Genomic DNA, 21,354 nt, shown 5'->3' with positions numbered 1-21,354 from the left:
GCCGTACGTAGCGAATCGTGTTAATCGGAGATGCCACGACCCCCCCTTCCCACCCCCAAGTCTCCGGCATTGTTGTCTTCACAGTCCCCCTCTCACCCATTGGGCGCAATACTGCACCGCTCTTGTGGATATTACAAAATATTTCCAACGCGCATTGACGTTCCATACTTATCTTGTGGACATTAACCAACATATACACAGCGCTTATTAATTGCCTCTGTTCGTAGTTATGTTCACATCGTGCCCGAAATGTAATACAGTAATACCCCCACGTACGTCTCCCGCCCCGTGTACGGAGTTTCGCAAATGCGTCGTCACTTTATTACGAATACCACGACCTGACTTGAGTCACCTCAACCCCACACTTGCGTCGCTGACGGCATCGTCCGGTCCTGTCTCGTTATCCGTCGCCGCTCGGCCTTCACCACCACCACACTTACCCTGTCACTCGCTTAGGATTGACGTCGTTTCCATAGCCGTCGTCGCACATTTCAGGAACGCATCCCCGACGTAAACCGGGTACTGCTCGAAGCGCGGTGTATACGTCGCATGCACGTGTCCAAATGCAATTCTGCAAAGCCGTTTTGGTCAATCCACTGCTGGATGAAGGGGGCCTCCCTACACACCTGGCGCGGGTCTTGTGTAGGTGAGGAGCATTAGACGTGGGGAGCATAGAAGTACAATACAACAGTATATACCGTACTACACTCAAAGCCATTTGTTGCCGAACGCATAACCCTCGCCCTGCCTGGTTCTGTCCATGGCGGTGACCCATCCAAATACTAACCAGGCTCAACCCGACTTAGCTCGCCAGATCCGATGAGATTTCGTGCTCATTCCGAGTGATTTGGTGGTGGGCGCACTTACGCACATGTGTTTGTGTTTCTCATACATGGCAATGGCGCTACGAACCCGACGAACCAGAGTTCGATTCCCGCTCACAACCAAATATCATTAACTAAACCGGTTCTGGGGCTCCCATAGGCTAAGCCGTAAATGAGTAACTGATACGGTGTGTCAACATCGGCACTGGGGAGACAAAGGCGGTCGGGCGTGGTGCTGGCCACCCACCCGCTTGTGTGTCGCGTTGATCCCCTAACAGCACTTGCCCCAACATCCTGAGTAGGCTACATGCATGGGGAGATCTTTCGTCTTGTTATTTATACAAATCGTCTATGGGAGCTCAATAGAAATTATGCCATTGAAAAAAAAACGCTACGGGAACGACATTACACTGAAACCACATCAGCGACACAACAAGACCCCCTGCGGTGCAGAGATGAACGTTCCACGTGGCACACGAATCCGGCGCAGGGGAGCCGAGAGCACGCGTGGTGGTGATGGATGCGCCGGGATGAGCAGAGGAGGAGGCCACGGCGCACACAAAAGACAAAGATCCCCCGTATAGCCTGAACACACTGTTGGGGCAAGTGCTGTTAGCCAGCACCTATAAAGGCCGGCCCGGCACACGACGGGGTGGGTGGCCAACACCACACCCGGACCGCCTTTGTCTCTCCAGTGGTGATGTTTACACACCGCACCAGGTACTCATTTGAGGCTGAGTCGACCTAGGTGAGGCCCATGACCGGTTCAGATAATGGTCACTGGTGTTGGCTGAGCGGGAATGAAACTCGGGTCGCCGGGTTCGTAGCGCAGCGCGCTAACCGCTAGACTACCGCTCCCCACGATAGTGTACAAAGACAAAGATCCCCCGTATAGCCTTGAACGGACTATTGGGGCAAGTTGCTGTTCACCAGTAGCACCTATGAAGGCCGGCACGGCACAAGGGCTGGGGGGGGGGGGGTCAGCATCACGCCCGGCCGCCTTTGCATCCCCAGTGCTGATGCTTACCTGCACATCGCACGATATACACTTTAAGGCTAAGTCAACCTAGCGGAGGCACAGGGACCCGTTCAAATATTCGCCACTGTTATTGGTCGCAGGCGGGAATTGAAGGCCGTCTTTCCGGGTTCGTAGCGCAGTGAGATGACCACTACACTACCGCTCCCCACGCATTCTAAACACGACGCCACACAATCGTCGCCCCCGGTAGCCTTTAACAGACTGCTTGGGGCAAGCGCTCTTAGCGAGTAGCAGGCACCTATCACGGAGGGAACGGCACACGAGGCATCGCGTGGCCTGCGCCACGCCCGACCGCCTTTGTCTCCCCAGTGGCGATATTTTACACACCGCACCAGAGTCATGGCATTCGCAAGGCGCTTGTGCCAGGCCAGGTGCACTTTAAGGTCACGTGAAGTGTCGATGGTTCGCTGGCAGGTCACGGGACAGACCCAGGTGTTGTGGGTTAACTGAGATGGCTGTGCCAATTTGCTGTGTTTTAGCGGCCTGGCGCTCCGCTCGTTGTTGTGAGCGTCGCTCCTCTCTGCCCTCCGCTGTTGTTGGAGGGCGACCCGCTTCCAACTTCCCAGTAGCAGAAGCGTCCTTCACGAGCCTCCTCCACATATACCGATTTTGACACCGCTTGTACCGGTCATCGGCAAGTTCACGGAGCTCCACGTTCTCTTGTACCACGTCTCTCCATCTCTTCTCTAGCCCGTGCCGCGCCCGTTTAGCCCCCTCTATGCGGCCAAACAAAGGCTGTTTGGGCATGCGGTGGCTGCGTTGGCAGAGGCTGCATGCCCCAGCCAACGCAAACTCGTGTTCACACGCACGCACAAACCCACAACAACCGCCGTTCGCCACTAAGTGGCGGTCTTTGGCTCCCCTAATGCTGTTGTTTACACACACACAGGACTTGTTTGAGGACGGGTTGACCAGTGAGAGGTCCGGGGATCGGTTGACGTCGCCACTGAAGTTATCAGTGACTGGGAACCGAACGCGCGTCGACGGATTCGCAGCGCGTGAACCGATGCACCATCGCTCCAGCCATTGTACACAGCAAAGACAAAGATCCCCCGTATAGCATTAACAGACTGTTGGGGCAAGTGCTGTTAGCAAGCACACTACCAAGGCCGGCACGGTACACGAGCGTAGGTGGCCAGCACCACGCCTGACCGCCTTTGTCTCCCCAGTAGCGATGTTTACACTCCGCACTAGGAACTCATTTGAGGCTCATTCGACCTAGGGGAGGTCCGGGCCCGGTTCAGATAATCGTCACTGTTGTTGGCCATGAGCGGGTATCGAACTCGGGAAGGTGGGTTCGTTTGCGCAGCGCGTTAATCGCGACACGACACCACCGCTCCCCATTGTTTACGCAGCGCACACACACAACGTGCTAGTTAGTGCAAGGCTGCCCACAAGCGGTCACTACAATTCGTGCGATTCTGTCTTGGCGCGCGATTTCTCGCACTGCGCGGGCACGAAGCCGGCCACAGCCGAGTTCGACTCCCGACCGCGGCCAACTTGAGTGTCGAGCGACAAACCGAGCCGGTTCTGTCCTAACCCGCCCCCCCCCCCCTGCACCTTCACACACCCGAACCGTGCAGGGTGGTGAAGTATGGGGAGGCCTTCGTCCAGAAGTGGATTGACATAGGCCTGAAAATGATTTACGCGATTCTTGCATTCGTAATTTACCTAAACTCCGATCGTTTCTCAGTTCGCTTGACTTGGCGAGGATCGCGGCGGCAGCGCGTCGAGTAGTGGCGGTCCAGACCTCCCTTTCCCCGGCGACAAACTCAAGCACTTCATTGCTATACACTATATACTACACTATATACTACACTACACTGCTATACACAGACTCGAGCTCTTCCTGCGCAATTCACAGGCCAGCCGAGCGACATCGTCACGCCAACAGCGTGTCCTGGGCCGGCCCCGGGGTCTTCGCCCAGTGGGACGTTGCTGCTGCCCGGTCAGGGTTCCAGGCACACGTCAAAGAATACACTCGGCTGTCAGACCTTTCAATCGCTCCCTAACTCACCAGCTTGCTCCAACCTGCGTGGTGAAGTGTGATCAAGCGCCACCGTAAGACCGTCACACGGCGAGGGGAGGTTTTCATCCAGTAGTGGATTCGAAAGGGGCTGTGCATGATCATTTATAAGCGTATGGCAAGCGTGGAAGAGTAGGCCAACATACCCCCCGAAGGGGTTCTCTTGAACTACCCCAAGTCGTTTCGATTTCAACACCAGCAACCATCATCGGGTATAAATGAATGAGAAAACAAACAGAGTAAACTTGTAAATATAATGCAATACAACACAGAGTCGGCCAACAAAACCGTCAACACCCCACCTGGTTGATTATGTTCTTACAAAGATTGCAAAATTTGAGAGACAAAACATAGACACAAAGAGTAATTCCTGCAGTCACGAAAGCTTCGAATCTAGTTTATAAAATACATTTATAATATGCGACGTTTCGGGCAATGGACCTTCAAAGCACATTTCTTTCACATTGTTTGCCATGCAGTTTTTTTTACGGACACGAGATTTCACAAACGTGAATTTGCGTGCTTTGGAGGCCCATTGCCTGAAACGTCGCCTATACTATCTATATATTTTAGGCCAGTGTTACTGATGAATGCGTTGAGTTGTCTACATATATACACGCGTGTGACCTACATACCCAGGTGAGAGCTCATACAAAAAAACACAAGTGTGTGTTTTGCAAGTGTGGAAGAGATAAACACCGTTCTAATGATGATGGGCCCCAATCAATCGCTCCGCGCGCGTTAACGCGAGGGTAATTGTACCTCGAACACGAGCGCACGGTGGTTTTGAGAGTACAAAATTGTTTGGCGGTGTTCGTAATTTCTCAGGGTCAACACACGCGGTCTCTCTCTCTCTCTCGATCCCTCTCTCTTGCCTACCCTCCTCGTCGAATTACAAATTAATCGTCACTTTCATTATAAATTGCTCTCAATTTAAAAAGAAAATTCGCAGGTGTTGCCGGGCACTCCCCACCGCCCGCCCCCCCCCCCCGAACAGGTAAGCCGTAATTATATTTAAAACGGCTGCGTGTGAAAAAAAAAATACAAGCACACACACACTTTCTCTCAACGCACCGTGCAATTCACGGGCGTGCATATTCGTGTTATGTTTTCGTGTGGTCTCTGCCTCTGCGTGTTTTGTTTTAAATTGCCTTGTGGCAAGTGATGATGCAAATGCGAACGCATCACTCGTGCCACCGGAGGTACCGTCGGCTTAAAACAAACTCACAATAACATTACCGTTCATGAGATTCACTGTCATCACGATGCTGACCGTGATATTGCCCTTTTGTTGATTCAGGAAGGCTACGCCGAGGCTTCCTTGAGACATCACAGACGGGTCGTGTATTGGCGGATACTGCCGAAGGGTGATGGTCAGCGCACTGGACGACTTTCACTGTTGGAGGTCGCCGGTACGATCTCCCGGCACGGCAGCTCAAACGATGGTGAAAGTTTCTTACACGCCGCCGCCGCCTCCTGTCCACCCAGCAGTATAAACGGCTACACCGCGGTTGTCGATCGGCATGGTCGCGTGTGTGGGTGGGGTAAAGCGTGGGAACCCCCCCAGCATCTTTCGAGACTTCTGGCCAGCGTGGGAGAGTAGGCCAAATAACCTTCGAAACGAGCATCCCTCTTTGAGCTGCCCCTCTAGCGGAGGCCCTTCTGCCAGCAGTGAGGTGAGAAATATACTGCCAGGGCTACACCTTTGTCCTGCCTAGAGTTCTCATCTGATAAAATATAAACCCAATCCCCGTCCATCAATCACTCTTCCTTCCTCGCCGACAATCGCGCCGAGCGTGCGTCAAAACGCACGAGCGAGCACGCCGATGAAGGTGCCGATGACCCTTTTCCTTTTGCCGGGAGCTCAAGTTCACCGACGCGGGGAGGAAGAGGACCCCCCCCCCCAAATTCTCCCCCGCCCAAATAACCCCCCCCACCCCCCTACACACTCACCCCCCCCCCCCCCCCCAATGAAAAGAAGGCCACCTACACATGACACTGGCTGCCCGAGGCAATCGGCGAGGGAGGGATCTTAACCGGCGAAGCGAACGAACACCTCCTTGGATGACCTGCTCCCCCCCCCCCTCCCGGGAGGAGAGGCGACAGCACAGCCAAGGTGGTCTGCACTGTCGGCGATAAAACGAGTCTGGGCATCGGAGCGTGCACATGGCAAGGGCCCCCCTGTGGACATCAGAAATGAAAAATGGGACAGTGCCAGGTGATGCGCTGCCATAGAGGGGGCAAGCACTCGTCAAGCAAATGTTATACCGATCCCGAATCAAACAGCCACCAATTGTAGTCCAACTCCAATCATAACCAAATAGCCAACCAGACACTAGTACTAGTTCTACTCATAACATTAAGTAGTCAACCAACGACTAGTACAAACCAGTGAATAGGACTAGTCCCACTCCGAATCCCAACTCGACCACCAGCCACTTGCACTGGTCCAAGTGGCTAGTGACCAACTGGCCCATTAGCCAAGCCCAGCTACAACCAATCAGCCACGAGTACTACCCCAGACCCCCAACGAACGTGCGCCATCACAGCGGCGCGCGCGCGTGCACCACTCGTAAGCAAAACATAACAACCTTGTGCTGGCAGTGGGCGGATGGCCGTGCGCGCGTCGCGTCCGTAAATCTCGGGCAGCAATTAAACGCAGAGATGTTTATCGACGCGCGCCGGGCGCTTTGAGATTTTCTGCGGGTTGTTTTTTTGTCTCCGGAGCGGTGTGGAAAGCGCGTCGACATTGGAGCTGTTCGCGGTGATACGCGAGCCACTCTTACAATCAATCGGGCCATCGACGCGGGCCGATTAAACTGTCACCATCAGGCTCTTTTGTAGGACAATAGCAGGACAATGAACCATCCCCACGCCTGCCGTGCCCGCTTGTCCCACGCTGTTATCCCGTGTTAACAAAATCAACATCAACACGGACGCCGTGTTACTGGTGAAACTAGAAGACACGTTTGTGCAGTTTTACGTCGCGAAATGGGCTTGGGACCCTGTGGATTTCCCCGACATCAGCCATATGGCGCAAAGCATTAAAGTTAAGGTCAGAGCAGATATAACTTAAAGCTGAACCGGAGGCACCAGTCCCCTAGCCGTCCATGCAGACCTTTCATTTATGTTTACAACGGGAGCAAAACTTCACATTTCGAAGGTGAAATAAAACGTTGACATTTTAACAGTGCACGCTTTAGCGGCACATTAATATTGACGAACTTGCCCGCACTTGTAGAGGCAGGTGCATTACAATTGTTGATTACAACCTGGGAAAAATAAAAGAGAACAAAGATAAACTTGAGATGTTATACACGATGTTTGAGTCGGCCCAAGTTATGCACTGCATCTAAAGCTCTGCCGCTGCGATGTTATTCCTGAACACAGGTCATTATAACATCCACTTTAATCACGAGTGACAAACATGATTCACATTTAAAAACGAAATAAACGACCACTCATTTCTTCCTCTTCTTCTTGTGAACACGTTCACCGACATCGGCATCTGGGATTTCCTCCTCCGACTGTTTGTGTTTAGACCTCTTCCTCGAAGCGTGTTCATCCACAGCGGCTGCATCGCTCGCAGGCTCCTCTCTCTTCACCGCCACGTGCTTCTTCTCCTCCTCCTCCTCTTCCTTCATTCTTCTTCTTCTTCTTCTTATTTTTCTTCCGAGCCTCTTTCTCGTCTTCTCGTTTGACCGGATTCGGCTCCGTGTCGTCAACGGCTACGTCCGCCACTTCGACGTCTGCCGCGCCTGCGTCGCCCGCCACCACACCGCGGCTGCTCGTCGTCCCCGCAGCCACGTGCCCCTCTCCCCCCGCATCGTCCGCATTGTCCGCGTCCTTATCTCGCCGTTTCTTTTTCTTCCTCCGAACGGAAGGCTCATTCTGCTCCGCTTCCGCCTTGGGAACTACGCAGGGATACGCCGAGGGAGAGGCGGCCTCCTCCCTTATCAGATCCCACGATTCCATCTCCGTTTTCACTTCTACGCCGTCATCGGCCTCGTTTTTGATCAAGTCCGCCGCACAAACTCCCTCCCCCACGGCCGTTTTCTCCTTGTCTCTGCTCTTTTTCTTCTTTTTCCTGGAACGAGACTCAGTCGATCCCTGCTCGATCTCCACTGCTGCACACGCACCTTCTGACAATTCGCTCATCTCCACAGCTGCCAGTGGCGCCTCTTCCTTCCTATCCTTTTTGCTTTTCTTCTTCTTCTTCTTAGGTTTAACCTCCTCCTTCCCTCCCTCCTCGCTCTCTCCTGCCGCGTCCTGCAGACGTAGCAACGGCGACTCGGTTCCACCGCTTCTCGTTGCTGCTTCTGGACTCGCCTCATTACCGTTACGTTCTTCCGCGCCCTCTTCTTTGACCCGCACCGCCAAATTGCTGCCGTCGACAACCACTGGAGCCGCCACCTCCCGGTCCTTCTCCCTGTTTTTCTTTTTCTTTTTCCTGCCGTGAGCCTTGCCATCGCCCTCATCGGGTTCCACTTTCACCTGCACAGCGAGTGGTGCGGCCGGCACAGTCTCATCCCTAGATTTTTCACGTGATTTTTTGTCCTTTGCCCGTTTGCGCCCATCGGGTTCATCCTTGACCACCAATTCAGGCTCGACGGCCAATTTACTTTTTTTCCGAGTAGTTTCTTTTCTGTCCGCAACGTGCTCCTGAGCGCCGACTGGCTGGCTGTATCCGAAGGGCTTAAACCTCTGCCGGAGACCCTCAGGGATGCTCGGCGGAGGAGGAACAGGAACCGGATGAATCTTTCCACTGCCATTTGCCATCCCAACTGCCTCCTCGGTGACGGAGATCATTCCCTTCAACACTGCAGCCCACTGCAAGTTGCCTCCCTTCTCCATAGGCAGCACCACGCCCGTCTTGGGCATCTCTCGACAGCTGCTCATGATTCTGTAGTGCTTGTTCTCCTTGTCCAAAGTCACGCGTTCGAATCCCTCCAGCGGGATCGTCATACCTGTCAAACTAGAAAACACGTTTGTGTTAGTTTTCTGGATTGTTGATTGGCCGCAACTATTGATTGAGTTTTCATCACAAAGCACGACGTTCATTGCATTGCTTGATATCAGCTACGTTCAGGAACTGAAGGTTTCGAAGCGAGACGTCGGACATCACGGTGAACGACACGCGGTAAAACCCGAAAAGATATCAGCGAGCTGTAGAGCACAACCACAAACATAACTAAAGCTATGGTATAACATTGTCTGCATTAAATTTCGATTTAAAGCTTTCGTGACTGCAGGAATTCATCTTCTTGTTTTTTTTTCGGTAAAGTCACGTAGAAGGGAAGTAATAAAATAATAAAAATAAAACATAATAAAATAATTCTCACGACGTTTCGGCTACAACACAAGCAGCCGTCTTCAGGTGAAGATTGAGACACTGCCAAGCTGGGAGCTTATATATGCTGAGTTGGGGGTGTAAGAAGAGCGCACATCCTTTTGTTAAGGCGCTCTTCTTACACCCCCAACTCAGCTTATATATAAGCTCCCAGCTTGGCAGTGTCTCATTCTTCACCTGAAGACGGCTGCTTGTGTTGTAGCCGAAACGTCGTGAGAATTATTTTATTATGTTTTATTTTTATTATTTTATTACTTCCCTTCTACGTGACTTTACCGAAAAAACCAAGAAGATTGTCTGCATTATAAATTCACATGCAAGGAAGTGCATTTTTAAGTGTAGCAGTAACCTGAATATGGGAACCATGCCAGTATTATCTGAAGCTTATTAAGTGTGTAACACTCATCACATTTTTCTCAATTAAAATCGATTCTCATACTGGAAAGACACATTAAATAGTGCCCCCTAGAATGGATTACTCACAGGTCATGCCAATTGTAAATATAAAGTTGCATTTCGACCAACAGCGTGGACAAGTGCACAGACAAGACGAAACAAGAGATACTGAAAATGGGACCAAAAGGAATGGATGCCTCTGGAATCGAATTCCAACCGATTCATACAAAATCAATCACTGGGTAGAGGGGGGCGGGGGTGGCTATATTGTACAGAATAATGCTAAAAATGATAATCTACACTCGTAAAGCACTGGAGGTCTGAAAGTGCTGTACAGAAGTACAAGTATGAATATAAAAATGCATAATGAAACAAAAACTGTAAAAATCTAATAAAAGCACGCAGGCTAGTGATAAGAACACCAAATAAAATAAACACCCCAACGGCAATATATATTCATGTAAAAATGTTTTGGGTTACATCGCGTTAATATAAATGTGTTGTTAAACCCACCACAGCCAATTAGTAAGGTTTGTCACATAAACAAAACATGCCAATTCATAACTAGTTCAGCACACCGGTGTGTTCGAGAGTGAACCCACAACATTTACAATTCGAGTACGACGTTTCGCCGTTGATTACGACTAGCATCATCAGGTGACACATTTATATTTACACGATCTAAACAAAAACAACTATTATGGATATATATGTAAAGCAAGTGAAAAGATATTCTTGGTTCTTTCGGTAAAGTCACGTAGAAGGGAAATAATAAAATAATATAAATATAAAACAATAAAAAATTCTCACGATGTTTCGACTACAACACAAGCAATCATCATCAGGTGTGACATCCAAAGCAAGAACTGCCACAAAAAAGTGGCGGTTTTTCCGCCACGGAAAAACCGCCACTTTTTTCAAATTTTCTTGCTGTGGATTTCACACCTGATGATGATTGCTTGTGTTGCAGTCGAAACATCGTGAGAATTTTTTATTGTTTTATATATATATTATTTTATTATTTCCCTTCTACGTTACTTTACCGAAAGAACCAAGACTATGAACCCCTGCAGTCACGAAAGCTTTAAATCAAAAGTGAAAAGATGTTAAAGAAGATAATTGCTGATGCTTACCACTGTGGAGAGAAGTCTGTCGGTGCCTGGATGAGCCATATTTCAGTGGACGAGGCCTTGGCACTTTCTACCGTGAGACCGCCGAGTGGAATGTAGGCACCCTGCTCGAAATCCGGGGGGCACTCAAACACGTTGCTTAAGATTTCTGTAAAAAAACGTAAAATGTTCAGAGTTAATACACATTGCACTTGTACATGCCGTTTTTAAATCCACTGCTGGATGGATGTATGCTGAACTTCTTTTGCACCGTATCAATCGTTGGCTCGAGCGAGAATTCATTAAACTGTGCTCGTACAGCTGCGCACATACAACAATAATGTCCCTTGAGTAGCCCTCATTGTTATATTTATTACAACAGTTCACCTGGACAATTGTTTGTGTATGTTGAACTTATTTCGAGCCATACGTAGCCAACCGTGCTAATCGGAGGTGTGGGGGAAGGACATCAAATTCAACACAACATGTAGTTCTAAAGAAATTCGTTTTCAATCTAAATTTTAAATTGCATAGCTGCAGTGGCTACCGAATATCGGAAGGAAGAGCGCCTTCCAGACGGCCGTGTGGGTGACTAATTATTTGACCAGGCTGGACAATGTGGGTTGATGCAGGTGGGGAGCACGGACGTAGGTAGGGTGCGTGGCAAAGTACAATTCTTTTTTTGTGCGCTCTGTTGCAGTGCCCTCTGCCGACAGCTGTCGTCTGTGCACAAACGTCGTCGTAAGAAATGTAGATTCAAGTCTTGCAACAGCACATAAACATAATTTGCTGTCCGTGAGAATCATTCGCGCCGCGATGAGATGCGACATCTGGCAACCCTCCTGGAGAGGTTGACGACTCCACCGTCAGCACGAAATGTGATGTATCGTACTCACAGGTCGCCAAGGTTTGTACAGAACAGCTGCGTAGACGGCGAAGAGGGTTTGCGCAAGCACGCATCTTTGCTTTACCCCACGTCTGGCTGGTATGTCTCCGTCAGCTGCCCATCAACACTGATTCTCACTTTCATGTGCTCATGCAACGCCTTAGTGATGTTCAGAAACTTTTGACGAAAGACCTACCGTCTCCTGTACCGATCTTTAGGTATTGAGATATATTTATCTTCCCGTGATCTGTCCCGGTTGCCTGTAAACTAAGAGATGACAGGCCTAACCTCAAAACAATTCTACCCACCGAAGTAATTCAATACAAGCCACAGATAGCGCGATCCAAAATACGGACGATATAGCAAACTACACTACAGGTTGGTCCACATGTGTTGTGACCCCCTATTAATTACATTGCTTATTCATTTCTGTTCACCCCATTGATATAATTTTTTGTATTAAGTTTTAAATAATTAAGACATCTGGACCACCCTGTAGTCTGCGCTTCAACGCAAGAACAGCAACACTACACGAAGTCTCTATTACGAAGGACATTGGCATGTATCTCAACGCACGTATTGCCACGCCGAGACTCAGAAAACGATCATTCTGGGCACCACACACATCGCATAACCCCCGGTGCGTCGCTCCCCGCTCATACACTCACCGCCCTCAGCTCGCTCGTTCTCACTGTCGGACACTTTGCGGGTACTGGATCGTCGTTTCATCCTTTCTTCTGGAGTTGTTTTTCTTTCTATCTCGCGCAGGCCACGCGAAGCTGTGAGCGAAGCCTTCCCGCACGTGGAGTGCGGAACCACGTGGCGCGCGTAACCCCTGACCCCACCCACCGGTAAGGGTCAAAGGACAAGGTGGGCGATACCATTGAAGATGAAGTGAGAGGGTGGAAATACTGTGAAGCGATATTTGTATTTTATTGTTTTTATTTTAAAGACATTTGTTTTCTTTTTTTCTCACAGATTACTCTAGTTATAGATAATAAATGTAATATGGATTAATAACAAAAGCAACTGAAACGGAGGTAATTGTTTAACACTTACGGAACAAAAGTGGGATACCCTGTAATCTCGCCTGGCATGTTCATGGGAATCGATTTTCACGATAATTCAATTACTCACTCGATTCATTACAACCCGCATGAAATCGCCAAGTTTGACGAACTATCGCGATCTTTACGATAAATTTCAAGGTCGTAAGTAAACGATCAATAACGACTGGAGCCATAATTACTCATCAATTGAGAAAGTTAGCGCAGCAGTTGTGGTGAAACTTTGGGAATCGATTCTGATTGCTTTGATGTGAAACAATGAGTCGATTGTGGAATCAATCCGGTGTCTCCCCCTCGTGGCAGAGCGTGCATAATTATACTCTTAGGGTTTTTATCGGTAAAGTCACGTAGGTAAAAAATAAAATTAATAGAAACAAAATAAAATAATAAATAACGACGTTTCGGAGGCAACACAAGTCTCCGTCATCAGGTGGAACCGTCACAGCTAGATTTACTGTATTAAGTGAGGCAAACAATTCCAAGATACAAGTTCTTAAATACAACTTCTTGGTTCTTTCGGTAAAGTCACATAGAATGGAAATAATACAATAATAAAAATTAAACAAAATCATTCTCACGACGTTTCGGCCACAACGCAAGCAGAAGAACAGGTCTGTCGAGAAGACAGAGTCAGAATGACTCTGTCTTCTCGACAGACCTGTTCTTCACCTGAGGACGGCTGCTTGCGTTGTGGCCGAAACGTCGTGAGAATTATTTTATTATGTTTTATTTTTATTATTTTATTATTTCCATTCTACGTGACTTTACCGAAAGAACCAAGAAGATGAATCCCTGCAGTCACGAAAGTTTTAAATCGAAAAATTCTTAAATACAAGTTAAGGGGGGGAGGAGGGGGGAGGAGCTTATCTGAGTGTGGTAGCCAATGAATGGAACGTATTTGGGGGGGGGGCGGGGCTAAAAGAGAACAACATGTGCACATGTTAAAGGTGCACCATGTTGTTTAACCCAGTGTTGGTGACAACCCAAATACAAAAAAGGAGAGTACTGTTAAACGCTGGGGATGTTAACACTCGGTGAAGTAGAATAGTACCTTCTTAATTTAGGAGCTTTCGTGACTGCAGGAATTATTCTTTGGTTCTTTTCGGTTAAGTCACGTCTAAAAATAAAATAATTTTATTTTAATTTATTATTTTATTTTTAGACGTGACTTAACCGAAAAGAACCAAAGAATAGAATAGTACCTGTCAAATAAGATGGTCCAAAAATGTGCATAATTACCCACGTGTCAATCATGGACATATTACGAAGCCCTTCTCACTCCACTGCTGGATGAGGGCTACCCCACGTCGTACCTGGGTTACTTTTCACCATACTTCACCGCGCTGGCAAGTGGGTGAATGAGAAGGGCATAGATGTGGAAGCATTGAAGCTCAGTACAACAATCGAATCTAAAATCGGAAGAACCGCTCATTTTATGAACTGCCACCAAAAATCGAACCATAATGAAGTTGCATACTCTGCAATGAAAAACATAGAATTCGCTTATTGGTTTTTGGAAAATGGTTAACCGTAACCCACCCACTGAAAACTATTTTGAACCGTATAAAGGTTTCAAAAGGTTTGTTTTGGTTAACCCCGAACCATATCCGACAACCAATCGGTTCGACTCCCTGATTCGTGATGGCCTTAAATTTACTTCATGCCATGCAAATTAAGGGACTGCAAAGATCCAGAACATTAAATACCATATCTACATTTTAGGTGTTTTTGTTTACATTTAAAATATTTCACTTGGATAATCCCTTCCGATGGAACATCTCGTTTGCAACGATGTCCATGGTATCAGCTGACACAAAACATGACGTATACACACATATTTTCAATACTGTATATAACTTTTACAGTAGGCGTTTTAAATATGAACGTGGGATCCAGCACCAACGATTAACACGGTTGGTTACGTACAGTGCGAAAGAAGTTCAACATACATCCTTTGAAAATAGCTATTTCACTACTCCACTGACCACGGTAAACCGCCGCGTGCTACGGAACACGAATAAAGATCTACTTATACTGGTAGGAACCTCCTGGTTACACCATCCCACAGGGGATTATTGTGTCCGTCCGTCCGTCGTGCATCCAAAAATGGGAGGGGTGGGGCTGGGTGGAGAGGAGATGGTGGGGAGGGGCTGGGTGGGGAGGGGAGGGTGGGGAGGGGCTGGGTGGGGAGGGTGGGGAGGGGCTGGGTGGGGAGGGTGGGGAGGGGTTGGGTGGGGGGTGGGAGGGGTGGGGCTGGGTGGGGAGGGGCTGGTCACCCCGTGGTGCCCTTATAAAACGCAACGTTTAACCTACTCACGCCGGCTTGTGCCCGCCCTCACAGTCGGGCATATTTGCGAAATACACCACGCCATTGACCGAAAAACCCAACGTTCCTACCAGCTCCCTCCGCAGGAGGAATGTGTTTCGTACCCAGAACCAGGAGCGTCCTGGCTGAGCGGCGTTGCTCCGTAGCTGCACCGACAGCCGTCTGGAACTCTCTCTCCCACTGCCACACAAGGGCAGCATCATCCAAGCACCATCCACCTTAAAACATCAATTCAAGGCTTAAAGCTTTCGTGACTGCAGGAATTCATATTCTTTGGGTGTTTCGGTAAAGTCACGTAGATAGGTTGAAAGAAGATAACAAAAAAACTACGACGTTTCGATCGCAACACAAGCGTTCGTCGATATACGTGACTTTACCGAACAACCCAAAGAATATAAATTCAAGGCTCACCTGTCCAGGCTCTCTCCTGTCCAGGCTCACTTGTTTAGGCTCACATGATCAGACTCACCTGTATAGGTTCACATGTTCAGGCTCACATGTTTGGGCGGACCTGTCCCGGCTGGAATACAAGGGACTTTTGAGCTTTGATTCCGCGCCCGAGTTCTCAGTCGAACAATGCATTCAATGTGTGCGAGATTTGCAGCAGTAAAACATTCTCTTCATAATTATTATAATATCCTGATATGATTTGCTGTGGTAGTCTACCAAAGTGGCACACCCAGCAAAATATTTCACGTGCTAAATTGTAAGCTATTCAAATGTTCTTGCTGTGGATTTCACATCTGATGATGATTGCTTGTGTTGCAGTCGAAACGTCGTGAGAATTTGTATTGTTTTATATTTTTATTATTTTATTATTTCCCTTCTACATGACTTTACCGAAAGAACCAATAATATGAATCCCTGTAGTCACGAAAGCTTTAAATCAAAATTCAATTCAAAGTACTTTCCTGAATTTCTGCCAGGAAACTACTGGCAGAAATTATACTGTCCTATGGTGGGCGTAAGCCTATATCCATATGGCAATCATCGTTGATTAACCTCCCCACAAAGCGGCATTATTTTTTAGACCTGATAGGAATACTGAGCTGAGTGAATCCCACAACTTAGGATTTGCACTCGCAATCTTCCGATTGGGAGCTGCTGTCCCCACTGCTGAGCAACCAGGCCAGTGAAATTGTTCCCACTCTAATACAAAGTCAACTCAATTAATGAAATAAAAATAAAATTTATTATAATAATTGGTTCTTTACCCTTCTATCTGGCAACAAAACTGACACCTTTTTACAAGGAGTCATGTTTGAATAGACCGCAATACCTGCAGTCATAAAACAAACAAAAGAACATAACTCTGATAATGTGCACTGTCCTTGAAGTTGATTGGTCCACACCCGAGACAGCTTTCCTTAGAGCCTAGTCTCACATGGGTTGGACCAGATGACGCCAAAAGGCGCACCAAAAAAGTGCGCCTTTTGGCGTCATCTGGTCCAACCCATGTGAGACTAGGCTCTAAGGAAAGCTGTCTCGGGTGTGGACCAATCAACTTCAAGGACAGTGCACATTATCAGAGTTATGTTCTTTTGTTTGTTTTATGACTGCAGGTATTGCGGTCTATTCAAACATGACTCCTTGTAAAAAGGTGTCAGTTTTGTTGCCAGATAGAAGGGTAAAGAACCAATTATCATATTTTTACTGGCAAATGAGGTTCCCATAAAATTTATTGCATATACATTCGTTTTTTTCCTTCTACAAGGTGATCTGTTTATAGATACCCTGCTGACATCTAATGTCTCTTCTAAGTCTCTTCTCAACGGCTGTTTGAACATTGTGAATGCCATGCCCCCGTGTCTTAGAGGAGAGTGTTGAACGATTTGTGGGAGATATTCATAATATTTAAAATAACATGCTGTTTTCTCTGTTCGACGTTATTACTATTTTAGCAGAGGGAATATAATATATATTTTAAATGCATGTAAATAAAATGAAAACTGTACATCTATGATTAAGAATTTTTTCTTTACATGTATGAATACGTCTCAGAAATGCCCTTTGACCTACAACGGCTGTTTAAAAATAATAGGAAAGCAACCCCCCCCCCCCCCCACATGTAATGTTACATGACATTTCGATCATAAATGTAGAATATAATAACCTCTTTACAAAACACTAACCTGAAACATGGTAAGTAGCTTGTATTCCCCGCTATCATGCTCTAGCACTTTGCGAGACTGGAAGAGGAACCCTTCTATCTGGCATTGCACACTGAACCGTACCTCGAAGCTGAGGAAGTATGATCATTGCAAATAACCGTTCCCGCCATAATCGATCACCAGTCGATCATCAATGAGAGGAATACGGGAAACCTACACACCACTGGGCTGCCTTCCCTAGCACTGGTTTTTTTCAGTTTCCCTTATTTGGTATAGCCCTGTGAGCCATTCGGATCTTGAATCGGTTGCAACCGCAACAAAAAAAAACATGAACAAGAAAACATCTTAAAGCGACTATGCGCAAACAGAAAAATCCAGGTAAAAAAACAGCAAAAAAAACCGCAAACAAAATCTTCCAGAAAAAATCACTGCCTCGCCTGGAGACTAAAAGTCTTCACTGGGCAAAATGTCTGGATTTATTGTAAATAGATAAAAATGTATATTCAAACATTGCCAAATCTCCCTCCTTTCTTCCCGCAAATGTCCCCTCCTTTAACTGCCCTTTTTCCTCCAGCCCTCATTCCCTCTTCATCTCAATATTATTGCCGCATTTCTTGTTCCTCAAATCTTTGCAGCTATTTTTAACCAGCTTTTCTTAAGTCATGTTTGCAATTAATTAGGTTTTAACGTGCCGTGTAAAACGCTCTAAGACGCCCTGGCGTGAAGGACGCTCTATCCAACCACGAGTTATCATTATTTATTATTCTGACGAGTAGATGCGGTACACCACAGACAGCCTCGGCTGATGGACCCGTACGCGTTTATCTGTCCGTCTCTCGTGTCTTGCGCCACTGAAGGCGCCGCACAAAGAATAAAGGAGGAAGAGCTGTATCTGGTCCGACACGCTGCACCACATCTCCAAAGTATGAGGAACGAAACATGGTCATTGCAACTTGTGCCCAACCCGTATAACCCCACGGTGACCGCGCAGCAAACAACAAGAAACTGCTGACTATTTTAGCCACATCCGACGAAATGACAAGTTACTGTGCCGGTTGTGACTCAAAACGCCTTGCAAATGGCAAATCTGGGTGACAGGCCGCCCCACGCCGTGCAAGATCATGCAGATTCTTTCGACCGAATTTCACTGTGCCGGTGAGTGGCGATTGGTGATTGTCGGGGAGCATTGCCGAATAGCCTCTAACGCCTGTATCACGACGCCAGGGCGGGTGGTCTCCCAATGTTGCAGTGCCCGAGCTCAACTTTGCTGAACTTTCCGAGACTTGACCGGTGCGGGTTGGGTGCGACGATTTGATCGCAGGTGAAAAGGCTTCATTCAAAGAGCGGATGTTTTAAAATGCAGCGTGCTGGGTAATTGGTTGAGCTGTGCGCAGGGCCTTATTGAAGCGATATTCCCAACTTCTCTACACGTTGCGTGTAATCAAGCATCTATTCAGCAATTGAAACAGATGTTGAGGCTCGTGTTCCCTGCGTTCTAATCATGCGCGCGAGAATTGGCCACCTGTGAAAGGCGCAATTTACACGCGAATGGTTCGACTCAGGCTCACGAAAAAGCGTTATGTACGACACTACGTGCACAAAGCAGCAAACACGAGAAGCAATACCAACGAGACGGTGAGAATTATACTAAAAATATTCGATGCCTGAATCGTATCGTGCAAGGGGTTGAATGCCAGGCGCATATTTTCAACATATTGTCCAACCTTTGCTATTTGCACCGAAGGGCAGAGTTAAATGAGATAACCCCTTCATCACTAAATGAGGAACCGACAGCCCATGGGCCGAATGCGGCCCACAACTTAATTTCACACCAGTTCGTGGCCACATTAAAAACCTACCACTTTGAAACAGCCCTCGCACGATGTTTAACCATCACTCCAAGCATCACAGTGGAACTAATCGGGTACTAGAGTTCAATCCTGGCCGAGAAGGGCTTTAGCTTGAACGTTGCATTCACGTGCGCAGTATTTGTGTAGTTTTTCTTTACGGGTGAATGGAACGCTTCTGAATGGACGTTCGTGCACAACGGAGATGGAGCGATTAAAAAAAATTCGCGTGCAGGTGCTGGGTGGACTATTATTCCATTGCAGGATTCGTGGGAGGTGGCGACGGCTCGGGGGAAGCGTTCGTCCAGCAGTGGATTGAGCATGCCTGACGATGATGGGAAGGGGGGGGGGGGTGCATAACTTGTGGGCTAAGAGGCGTCTCGTCCGCGCCCCTTTGTGTGGTGAGCCGCAGTGTAGCGGTCAGCGCGCTGCGCCAAGAACCCGGCGAGCCTAAGTTCGACTCCCGCTCACGGTGACGATTATCTCAACTGGCCAAAGGGCCCCCACGTCCGGGCAAATGCCCGGTGGGCCGGTCCATTCCGAGGGTCTGTGTGGGGGGTAATTGTTAATGTGATCGGAGTAAACATTTTTTTAAAATGTAGATTTGTTTTCATTAAAATGTTTTATGACCTCTAATGTTGAGGCTTTATTGCTTGTTTACGCTCTCGGTTGGCGTTAAGTTCCCATATTCGGCAGCCCCAAAGTTTCTTCATCACCCTGCGGCCCATTTGTGTTTTGGACCAGCCCAAATGGGCCAATGAGATCGCGTGGTAAAATTACCACCTAGCTCCTAATACGGCACTTTGTCGTCTAACTTTAAACTAGCCGAGGTAAAAAATACGTCTTTTTTTCCAGTGCACTACGATCTTTTTGGGATGTTTGCGCAATAAGTGTGTAAGTTGTATGGGTCGGTGCGTGCGTGCTGCGTCGTTTGAAAGACACATGTGCATCAGATTGCTCCTTTAAAGTTGTGTCGGCCGACGAGTGCCATATCCGCGGTTGCTATTAAAGTCGCTGCTCTTAAAAAATCGAGTCGAGGTTAAGCCCTGTTCAATGAGTCAACCTTTTTTTTCGATATTGCATTGCGTACAAGTGCTGATAAGATCGTATATTTTATATATATATGTGTTCAGTACGTAGAATTAGCCTTTAAAAAATGTTCGTAAAAATAATATAGATCTAATAAATTATTGTAACCTTGCACGAATTTGGGCCGGTGTGTTCACAAATGCCTGGGCCGAATTTTTCGTCCCAGTCCATCGCCGCCTGGCGCTGTGGGTAAGCATCACCACCGGGGAGACAAAGGCGGTCCAGCGTGGTGGTCTCGGCTCACCACCCTCTCGTGTGCCACTGTGCCAGCCTTCATAGGTGCTGCTCGCAAACAGCACTTTCCCCAACAGTCTGTTCGGGCTATACGGGAGATCTTTGTACTTGTGGGCAAGGAGAGCCCCCCCCCGCCGCCCTCCCTGTGTGGCATGCATCATGGAAACTGCCTCAGCACGCTGAGCCCACGCTCACGTCGCGGGAACAAACTTACTCCAACACAGCAACATTATCGCGAATCATCAATGCGTGTGACGTGTTCTTTCTATGAGAAAGGTCAAAGTGCACCCACTGCATTGGCTCGCTCACACGACTGCTGCCCAGTGCCATAATCACTACATGATTATTTCAACTGCCTCGCCAGTTGATCAAATTCAACCTACGACCTCTGCCCAGTGCCCTAACTACTGCACGACTATTTCAACTGCCTCGCCAGTTGATCAAATTCAACCGACGACCTCTGTCCAGTGCCCTAACCACTGCACGACTATTTCAACTGCCTCGCCAGTTGATCAAATTCAACCAGCGACCTCTGTCCAGTGCCCTAACTACTGCACGACTATTTCAACTGCCTCGCCAATTGATCAAATTCAACCGACGACCTCTGTCCAGTGCCCTAACCACTGCACGACTATTTCAACTGCCTCGCCAGTTGATCAAATTCAACTAGCGACCTCTTTCCAGTGCCTTCTAACCACTACACGACTTTGAACAGCATCCCCACTGTCCTATGAGTGGCTCGGATAATGACGCGAGCTTGCAGATTATTTATCTATCCAAGGATCTTCTTGTTTTAACTCCCTCGGCCATATTTCAATATGCTGTGTGACTTATTGGTGTTTACCTGGCACCGCTTACTTTTCTCTCACAGTCAAAGTATTCCTTTAGCGTGCGTATGTTGTCCATGCCATGCATTTGCTCCTCATTCCATCTCTCAGTGTAATTCCGAGCATCCATCTCTCTGCATTCCCTCTCACCCCCCTCTCTCCTAACCTCCACAAGTGGGACATTTTCAGTCTCCAAACAATGTGAGACCATCAGCTCGTTACT

General features: G+C 48.0%; 1 protein-coding gene across 2 annotated transcripts in view; it reads right to left on the bottom strand.

The window, feature by feature from the left end:
* Window positions 1-5,860: 5,860 nt before the first annotated feature.
* Window positions 5,861-21,354, bottom strand: part of POLR1G (RNA polymerase I subunit G) — a 44,553-nt gene continuing 29,059 nt past the window's right edge. Inside the window, exons 1-3 of one of the 2 annotated variants that reach the window (XM_078872082.1) lie at window positions 12,299-12,463; window positions 10,769-10,913; window positions 5,861-8,864 (exon numbers count right to left, since the gene is read on the bottom strand). In XM_078872082.1, coding sequence (XP_078728208.1) covers window positions 7,451-8,864; window positions 10,769-10,913; window positions 12,299-12,359 — 1,620 coding nt within the window. In that variant the 5' untranslated portion in view covers window positions 12,360-12,463 and the 3' untranslated portion in view covers window positions 5,861-7,450. Of the gene's footprint in view, window positions 8,865-10,768; window positions 10,914-12,298; window positions 12,464-21,354 lie in introns of those variants that run through there. The other variant, XM_078872084.1, reaches the window with a different exon arrangement.

This window comes from Lampetra fluviatilis, chromosome 33 (assembly GCF_964198595.1).
Source record: "Lampetra fluviatilis chromosome 33, kcLamFluv1.1, whole genome shotgun sequence".
Taxonomy (NCBI): Eukaryota; Metazoa; Chordata; class Hyperoartia; order Petromyzontiformes; family Petromyzontidae; genus Lampetra; species Lampetra fluviatilis.
The sequence above is the reverse complement of the archived record's forward strand: the minus strand, read 5'-3'. Positions and strand labels throughout refer to the sequence as shown.